Raw genomic sequence first — 10,460 nt, 5'->3', positions numbered from 1 at the left:
TGTTTTGTAAACTTGTAGATGTGGGACTGTGTTTGCATTATAGAATGGTAAAGTAGAGCTTTGGTGGATGTATTTGTAATAAGATTTTTTTATCACGTGTCTACAGCTTCAGCTGTATATTGAAAAAAATTTGCTAGAAAATTGATTAAATTGATTTCAACCTGTACAGAAAAAAGACATCAATGAAGAGAATGAATGGTGATATTTTTAGTTAAGTGAAAATGAAGGAGGTTTGAAATTTTTTTAGATAAAATTATTTAAAAACATAAAATAAAAAATAATATTTTAAAACATTTAATTTTTTTGATTGAATTTAATAACATATGTAATCAAAATAGTCAATCAGTATCTCATAAAAATCAAATATCCAATGCATTAAAAATCACACGATGCTAAAACTTTAAATAAAATCTTACTATTTAGTATATGCTGATTTTTTATTGTACTATACTTATATAGTTAAGTCGAAGTTGTAGAATACATGGAAAACACGAGGAAATATATGTTAAGAGGTTAGTATAGCGAGGAGCTCGTGGAGTAGGATAACGAATGTTGAGTGCGTTCTCACAACATAGACAATATGCACGATACACGTGTACATTATTTTATTCAACAAAATATTTTACATTTACAGAATGAAATTTTTTTTGAGAATTTAATAACAGCAGTACGATGCATTTGATTGACAGAGTATATTGGTGAACACTTACACGTAACGTGCGTGGTGATAGAACGCTTAGAAATGAGCAACGTTTAAAAAATGCTGCTATTTATGTACTTCTTGAATATCTTGGCTTTTTTGCCGAAAAAATTCAGACAAATTTATTTAAATAATGTCATTTAAAAAAATTCTCTTATTTTTTAAAATAAATTTTCCGATGTAAATTTTGGCCAGATTACCATGTGTTGCACCTGCATGATTTCTCATGTTTTATTGTAAATAAAAATAATTTACCTCTCTTAAAAAACTGTATTTATGTAAATAAACTGTTAAAGTTGTAAAAATAAAAAATAAATATAGTTAAAAAATAATTAAGTTTTATATAAAATAGAGAACACAAACTATTAATTTAGTTTTAATAAAAAAAAGGTTTGGTTACCTAAATAGGCAAATTTGTGTCATTATATCTTCAATGTAAAATTTAAATGATTTAGAATAAATTGTTAATTTTAACTGATTAATATGTTGTATGTGAATTTAATTTGTTAATGCAGGATTATTGATTTTGTGATAATAATATATTAGAATGGTTGAATATTCTGGAAGAAAATAATAAAATAATTAAAATTGAACGTAGATTTATTTTGAGACATTGAAAGAGAATATTGATAAAAAAAAATTGAAATTGTTTACTAATAAGGTTATATTTAGATTTATTTTATGATTTTTAGTAGACCCAATTGGTAGATAATATACGATAATAAATATATATGATAATGAAAATATTAATTATATGTTAAGTGCTTTTTTACAATAAAATTAGTAGAGTGTAATTAAAGTATATGTAGATATTGCGTCAATTGAAAATTCTTGTATTCAATCAGAAGGTGTGGATTTAAATGTTTCATTTTTACATGACATTACAAGTGATGATAATGAACCTCGAATTGGATTAGGTGTAGTAATGCTTTTGGTTTAATGAAAAATGATATTAAATTTGTTATAACTATCTTTACCTAATAACAAATTTTATGAGTATGTAGAAAGTGAATATGGGGATGAAAAAGGTGATGACAACGAAAATGAATAAGAATTCTCAACAGGTAGTTCATGGGAAAAGATCGATCAAAGTTCGCAATATTATAAATGAAATGGACAAGGTGGACTCTCAACCACATCATTGATGTTCTTTGTGTAAACAAATTGGTCATAATCGTCGCCATTGTTCAGTGTTTTATAACAATCAAAGTGGTGATGTACGAATATTTTATTGTGTTTAGAATTAAGTGTTTGTGATAATTTGACTATGTTATGTAATATTTTGATTTGAACCGTTTCATCAATTTAATCCATCTTTAGACCAAAATAAAATCTTACATGGTTCGGTTAATGCCACTCACAAATCTGAATGGAAATCAAAGACACCACTGACCTCCAAATGTTCATCCCTTGCAAGCATATGCAAGGCAATGACTCAAGAATATCCTGACTATAAGGCTGCCAAACAATCTGCAAAATGATAAATAAGATTCATTAAAAAAATAAACATTTGAATATTTATAATATTTATTAAAGTGTTCGAAATTAATAATATTTCGTCCTGTTTAAGATGATCAAGTTTATATCTATAGTATACGACATCCTTTTTCGGCTTTTTGTGCACTCAATTTACTAACCGCCTATACAATAACAAAGTAAACTAAATTAACATAAAAATATTAAACTATATATAATAATTTATAAAAGTACAAAAGTCGTAAAGTTGCATACCTACCACCATACGAAAGATCATGCCACAAATGTGGAGGTGAGGGAGGAGCCAAACACAGAAATATATCCCATCCCACATAACCAACAATGGAGTCAAACTCCCGATGACAACTCTGTCAATGTTTGTCGCTATACATAATTCTCTATATAAGAAACTAAGAGCTGCTATTTCCCAGCTATATTGTCCTGTGATGGTGAAGTCCTCAAGTAAAGGCAAATATCAAACTGTGACTCTACTGCTAAAATGATCTGCTAACATAAACCCTGAAATCAGTCTCATAATATACACTCTAACAAATTTCATTAATTGAAGTTGGTTCTAATTATACATAGCCACGTTAGTGAAATGTTGGTCTAACTCCCCCACAAAAGCATCTGGTAGTGGCCTAACACCTAGACTATCCTTAACTATATATAGCCAATTACCTCCAATAGCTACAAATACTGGAAGCCCCGAAGACCTATCTGTATAGCTATATCATGAAGCATTATGGTGTATTCTCTTGATGGCATATGAAAGGTGTATGTCTAGGGCCTCTATCTTTCAACCAATGCGGTGTTCAAATGCCTATCCAATGGAAAGTTTGCAAGTTGTGCCACTCTAGTAAAGCCAGTCAACTCCAAATGTGATAAAATCTCTGCTGGAACACCATCTAGACCAGCTAGTATAAACTGTCACTTTGTAACCTTCATCATGGGATGCTCTCAACCATTTCAAATGTATTCAGACACATATATACTTTGAAAACGTAACAATAATGGATCTTCTGACCCTGAATTAATCACTAGACCTTGTGAATAAAATAATGTCATTTAATAATTTGAAATAAAATGTTAGTATTATTAACATATTAAACATGACAATCAATTGGTAAAATTAATTTTATATTTGTACAAACTATAAATTTATTAACATTACAAAAGTAGTTACTCCAAATTAACATTTTTGTTTAATTAAGCATAGTAAGTTTTGTGTTAATAAATTGTAAAGATAATAATAATTTTAAATATTTAATAAGTTGTGTAAATAATTTTGTTCAATATTACTATTATAATAGATGCCAAGTTTAAAAGTTTTAAAAAAGTACATATAATTATAAAATCACGTAATTACATTTTCTTTTAACAAATTTTACCAGTATAAATTCTATTTTAGTGTATAATAACCTAAAAATTCAAATTTTGTTTAAAGTAATAAAAATATAATTCAAATAAGTTAGGTTTTTTTTTCTATCCTATAATAAATTATTTAAGTAATTATTATTTTTAATAATATTACATTTTTATTATTTTAGATATACATATATTTTATTTCAATTATATTTTAAATTTTCTCTTTATATTGTCATTAAGAATGAATTTATTTATAATTTTAACCATTTAAAATTCTATTATTTCTAATTTATTGGTAACAAATTTTAAATTACTGGTTACTATTTTTTAAATTTGTTTACCCAAAATTTTGTTTTAGTCTACTCAAAATTATTCTACATTTTCAACATTTTTTATAAAATATTTTTTATACCTTTTATTTACCCTTCTAATTAATCTGGCAATAATAAATGTTTTTACAAATTTTTATTAATTTTTCATGTTTTATTATGCAATTTTATTTTTTTTTAATTTAACTAATTATCCATTTTTTTTTATCTCAGCCAACTTAATATATTATTATACTGCATTTATAAACTACTTTAATTTTAATTTACTATTTTATAAAAACACTCAACCAAAAATTTATTTTATTCACAATTACCAAAAAAAAAAAAATTAATCTGTTTTTTACTGACTTTACCAAATATTTAACATAAAAGTTTCAATTTTTTCACTACTGCACTTAAGCCTAAACATATTAAAAAAATTTGAATTTAATGCTAAACTTCAGGATTAAATATAACAACCATTAATCAACTTCTAAATCTATTTTTTAACAAAAAAAAATAATTCAAATATTATATTTTCAATTAATTTTACATTAAATAACGGAAAATATATATAAACACTTGAATAAATTATAAAAAAAATTATATATGAAATTCATACTCTTCACTGACCTCTGTTATCGATTGAAAGTGGACTTCGACTTCTATACGCTCTGGTACTAAGACCTGTAAATTTTTAAAACATAACAAACTATTAATTTTCTTTTTTGACAAATAAAATAAACATATTTATTTTATAATTTTATTTTTACCTTTAGATTTCATTAAGAATAACACTGCAAAATAAAAAAATTGTTCCCAGAATTTTCACACCAACAATACAAAAAATGTTGCTTCTAGTTGACATTAATGGAAGACTAAGTATAGGGGAGGGGAATAAGAAGGCGTCCACAACACCCATATTGACGATGCCACGTGTCAAAACCTGAAAAAATATCGCCACTAACCCTCTGATAAAGCAGTCAAGGCAGCAGAGTCGATACACAATTGAATTTGAACACACGTCCCGATTTTTCTTAGCTGTTGATTTTAAATGGCTATCATCGCTATTGGGATTATACTAATAAAATTATTTATTTATTTTATTTTTTATTTATTCATCAAAATTATTTGTTACCACGTGTCCATATCTGAAGGAGTATCAGTTGTAGGCAACCGACAGTGTATTAAAATTTTTTAAAAAATGGCCTATCAGACATGCAAGTGCAATATTAGTAGTGACTTAGCCAAAATTCACACCAATCAGGAAATTTGTTTTAAAAAATACCTATTTTGAGATTTTGTTTTTAAAATGACATTATTTAAATAAATTTGTCAAAAATGTAAGTTAAAAAGTAATTTTTAAAATTATTTTTCTTTTAAATTGTTTTTTTGTCAAAAATTTTTTTTATCATGTAATATTGTAGTTGCTATTTGTTAATATGGAATAGCACAGCTAAATGAATCAGGTCAGATAGTCTGTTTTTGAATTTGAACAAAAATGAGTCTCTGTCTCATTTAGAGGTAGGCTATAGACTTGCCCATTGACTCATTTAAAAATAATTTTTTTTATTAAAATTAGTCAATTTAAGTCTAACATTTTAATTTTTTAAAAATTTAAAATATCAGTTAGTCTCTAACTTCTTTCTCCATTATTTATTTTAGTCTTTAATTTCAAACTCCTTTAAGAAACTATAATAAAAGATGACTTATCACGGTTAAGTACCATGTCAAAACTTTTGAAATGCATATAAACTAACCTATTAGTTCCCAAGAATTAAGGTCCCGCGGATGCTTATCGCACATATTCTTCCCCAATTCCATCTTGAAGTAGCCATTATCACCCGTTATTTTCCCGTGAATTTTTTATCAGCCAGTATGGAACACCATCTTCAACTCCATACCCAACAGCAAGAACAGCATGATTCACATCCAGACACGCAAATTCAAATTTTGTTAACGTCCATGATGCTAAAAGTTATTAACATGCATTGAAAACAGCAACTGTGGTCGAGATACCGAAAATAGCATTGAACACTGGAATGAGAAGGATCAGAAATTCTCTTGCAGAATACTCACCATGGGCTTGCTGCCACAAGTGTTACTAGTGTACACTCCTTTCTTGTAGAATCGGAGCCACTCACCACCTTAAATGCCACACTAACTGGCCGAATAAAAGCAACTGCATGTTTCAATTCATCCTCAGAACCCTACACCCGAAACAAAATAAAAAATTTTAGAAATCTCATATCGATGTAATTGAGTTATGAATGATCTGATTCTGCCAAACTCCAGAGTCAACAGCAATGTTACAATTATCCACATAAGCACAAAACTATCTATCTGTTTATTACCAAGGTAATGTTGACAGAGTCAATGACTTGAACAGCAACGTTTTCAACAGCAAATTTGCAGACACCATCTTTTCCAGTATAGGCATCATTATTATCAGCCTTCTATTCCTTGCTTTGATGGGCATCATTATGATAATTGGAGCATGTTTAAGAAATTATTAAAATATAATAGGAAATCATTTGATGGGCATCATTAAGAAATTATTAAAAAAGGAGATACAAATGCAATAGGAGACAATACTACGAAAGAAACATGAGAGAAAGAAAGAGAGAAGGGAGGGGGGAGATGAAAAGAAAGAAACAGAGAAACAAATAAAGAGAAAATGAATGAGAGAGGGAGAGAAAGGTAACAAAACAGAAGAGAAAAAGAGAGGGAGAGAGAATAAATGAGGGCAAGAGGGAAGGAAAGAGAGAAAGAAATAAAGAAAGAAAAACAAGGAGAAAGAGAGAAGGAAGAGAAGGAGAAGAGAGTGAGAGAGAGAAAAAGAAATAAAGAATCAAGCAGAGGAAGAGAATGGAGAGAGATAGACAAAGAAATATAGCGAGAGAGAGAGAGAATTAAACAAAGTAAGAGTGCAAGGTAAGGAAAGAGAAGGAGAGAGAGAGAATAAAAGATTGGAGAGAGGTGAAGAGGGGAAGTAAACAAAGAAACACAAAGAGAGAAAGAGAGAGAAAGAACATATAACACAGCATGCCAATCTCTCTAAATATCTACCAAAGACAACACATTAGCAGAACTGTATCAACTCTTAAGCCAATTGACCTGATCCTGGAATAGGGATTGTCTTATTCTGTGCCCAATTTTGAATGACAACGGTCAAGAGTTGAGGTTATATCTCGACTTCTTTAACTATAAAGAAGCATAACATAGCAGACATTCTTGTAAATTGTAATGTAAAGAAGCTTTGTTTGCACACACTGAACATGATAACCAAGGGGAAAAACAGACCTCTCCCATATACCCTAAGCCCTACAAAAAGGAGGATAATTTCAGATAGTATTCCTGGATATAAGTTCAAGAAAATTTTATTTCTAGATGCCAATATAATTTGTTATTTGTCTTTTAGAAAACAAAAGAGGATTAAGGTGAATACTTTTGGAAATAATTATGACTTGTGAGGTATATAACAAGAGAAAAAACTCCACCCAAATAAACTAAATATTTCTTCATTTAGGATCAGGAGTTTCCTTCCTGCCCTTTCCCAACGGTGTCTGCTTCTGTAAATCCTTAGTAATAATCTTCCTATATTTTTGCAGCATTTTTTTTTACTGTGTGAAATTTCAACAAGCCAACTACCCATATTTCAGCCACTTCCATTTCTTCCAGAATAGTTTATATACTCTTGAGTAATACATTTCTAAATAAGCAAGAAAATCAACTAAATCTGCATTGTAAAGAAATTCAGGAAAACAGGACCAAAAGTTTAAATTTAGTTGAAAAAACAGCTCAGAGAAAAGTAACAAGAGGAGATCATACCTCCCTGGAAGCTCCCAACAAAAAAAAACAAGCAGAATCTTGGAGGGATTGGCAATTCAAATTCCCTTGTAGATAATCTCTAGACAATAGTGAAACACCCTGATGAATGTTTCCTCAAATGAAAACAGTGGAAGGCAGTGTCTAAGTCAGAACACTGATTAGTAGTAGCACTTTAATAAACAGAAATTGACATATCTACATTTGTACTTTCATGATAAGATTTTCTCAGTTAAGTGCCCTAATTTTCAGATAGAGTTTCCTTAATGCACGCAGCCTCACTAGGCATCCCAGCCTTCAAAAGACAGGAACTTAAAGTTCTAATAGTGATTTCATCTGGGGAACAACCAGCTCCCAACATCTTGTAAAAGATACCAATTGCTTCGACCATTCTTCCTTTCATACAATGCCCAATAATAAGAATGGTAAATGTCAACTTATCAGGTTTGCACTTCTCTTCCATTTCTACAGCAATTGCATTAGCCTCATCAATGTTCCCAGATTTTCAATATCCATCTCGGATTGTAGACAAAAGATTGTGGAAGAATGTCACTCCGCTTCAATAGTCTCAAGAGGTCACGAGCTTCTTGCAGTCTATTACTCTTGCACAAAGCACTGATAAGAACAAAGAAAGTATACAAGCTTGCACAGATATTTCTAGCATTCATTTCATGCCATAGATCTAAGCCATGGTTCACCAATCCAACTCGACAATAGCCATCAATTAGGGAAGTTAAAGTAACAGCATTAAGAGAAGAGCCATACAAGAGCATCTTCTTGTGCATGCCCAGTGCAGAAGCCATGTCACCTGCCTTAACAAAGCCATCAACAAGGGCACTAAAGGTAAATGCATTAGGCCTGGTTCCAGATCTAACCATTTCATCCAAAAGAGAGGAAGCCTCTTTCAACTTACCCAATCTGCAATAACCTGAGATTACTGTTGTATAGCTTACAACATTTGGGGCAATCTCACTTATTAAACAAACCTCTTTCAGCAAATCACATGCTCTATCAACCTTGTCAATTCTACATAAACCATGTAATAGAGTATTATACATAACTATGTCAGGGGAACAGCCAAAACTTCTCATATCAGTGACAACTCAAAAGCGTCATTAATTGCTCTAGCTCTGCACAAACCTCGGATTAAAATGTTGAAAGTGAAGGTTTCTATGCGAGCATCTGATCTCATAAGCTCCCTAAATAGATAAATGACATCATCTAATTTATTAAGTTTTATCAAGATGTTAAAAAAATTATTATAAACAATTGGATTTACTTGAACCTTATTCCAGTGAGCTTCAACCAGTAATTCCTGTGAAACATCAAGCCTATGGCCAGTGCAAAAGAACAAACCAAAAATCCCAAAAGCCTACTATCAGGTAATTTCCCATCACACCTCATACAATCATATAACAGTTTTGCTGAATTGTAGAGACCTGCTTCACAAAGGGACCTCAAAAGCATATTATAAGTCCAGAATGAATGAGGCACATTCAACCTTTCCCTAGTGAACTGAAAGAACTTGAAACCCAAGCTTGGATTGTTAAGCCTTTTAACAACCTCCAACACAAGTGATGGAGTCAAGTGCTTATGGAAATAGCACAAAAATCTATCATCCAAAGGGTTCCAGCAAAGAAAGAAAGTATAAACAATCTTGACAAACCAGGAATCAAGAGTTACGAGTAACCCTTTATCAGAAGCTCTTACCCAAGTAAGTGTATGATAGTGAGAAGCTTGAATAGTGGTGAAGAATGAGAAAATCATCTGCTTGGGCACACCATATGGAAATGTAAACATGACCCACTTCAAATTCAAAAGCCCATTCCCCGAAGTCATCTGCTATTGTAAGTTGTAACCACAGGTAACCCAGTCTAGGACACAAACTAAATTTGGATTAGTTTTTTTTTTTTTTTTTCAAAAACAAACATTTTTAAGCATATTTAAATGTAGATTAAAAAGGGAAAGAGATTAAAAAAATGTCAGTGTACAAGTATGGTGATAAATTTTAGATTTTAGAATAAAGGAAAAAATATATATTTTGAAAACATTGTGATGTTTAATATAATTTTGTTAAAAAATTAATTCAAATGCAAAATAAGTTTTCTAAAATTAAGTTCATAAATAATACATTAATTACTTTCATTCCTTAATTTTAATGTAAACTTTTTAACTGAATTTATGTATGTTTTCATAATTATGGACAAAGGTTAAGATCCTAAAACAAACTGAAAACAACACAGCTCTTACAATAATTACAATATCTTTTTATGTTGAAATAATGTGTATGTGTATATGGAGATAACTCTTGTAATCTTTCTTTCTTCCTTCTATTTTTATGAATCCTCAAAAAAATGATGGATCTCCAATATAAAAAGGAGATTAAGTATTATGATTTTGTTAATCAGCCATGCAAACAGTCATGTCTCAAGGCAATAGAACAGAAAAGGAAGAAATTATATGATCAATGCTTCAAAGTTAAGACCATGTTCACAATACATTCATTCATCCACCCAAACACCCACAGGAGTAAGACTAAAACGCAGAAAAGGATAATTTAGGATTTATCAATAATTTCATATCTGCATCTTTAAGCAATTCAGTATAGACATTCAAACAAATAAAGAAAATAAAAGCAAATATAAATAGGTATTGAAATTGATTGTCATTTCACATGACCCAGAAGAGGCAACAGTTCAATTAAGAAGGAGAAGGAACAAAACTACTACGACTACTTGTACTAACACTTCAATTAAGTCAATGGACACTTTCTCAGGACA

General features: G+C 29.9%; 1 protein-coding gene and 1 pseudogene across 1 annotated transcript; both read right to left on the bottom strand.

Moving 5' to 3' along the window:
• Window positions 1–4,730: 4,730 nt before the first annotated feature.
• Window positions 4,731–8,143, bottom strand: LOC113866837 (annotated as a pseudogene).
• Window positions 8,144–8,168: 25 nt separating this feature from the next.
• LOC113866836 (pentatricopeptide repeat-containing protein At2g06000-like) lies at window positions 8,169–9,519 on the bottom strand. Its single transcript, XM_027501635.1, has 2 exons — window positions 8,960–9,519; window positions 8,169–8,706 (listed from the first exon to the last, which is right to left on the bottom strand). Exons 1-2 carry the CDS (start codon window positions 9,517–9,519, stop codon window positions 8,169–8,171), a joined length of 1,098 nt encoding a protein of 365 aa, XP_027357436.1.
• Window positions 9,520–10,460: the final 941 nt, after the last annotated feature.

This window comes from Abrus precatorius, unplaced genomic scaffold, assembly GCF_003935025.1.
Source record: "Abrus precatorius isolate BTA unplaced genomic scaffold, Abrus_2018 Scaffold5, whole genome shotgun sequence".
Taxonomy (NCBI): domain Eukaryota; kingdom Viridiplantae; phylum Streptophyta; class Magnoliopsida; order Fabales; family Fabaceae; genus Abrus; species Abrus precatorius.
This window is presented reverse-complemented; position numbering and strand designations above follow the sequence as displayed.

What these genes read in the sequence shown, in the direction of transcription:
- LOC113866836 (XM_027501635.1), bottom strand. Translation starts at nt 9,519, where the DNA reads ATGACTTCGGGGAATGGGCTTTTGAATTTGAAGTGGGTCATGTTTACA. An exon ending in CTCACTGGAATAAGGTTCAA is followed by an intron (nt 8,707 to 8,959) that starts GTAAATCCAATT and finishes TGGTTTATGTAG; the next exon opens with AATTGACAAGGTTGATAGAG.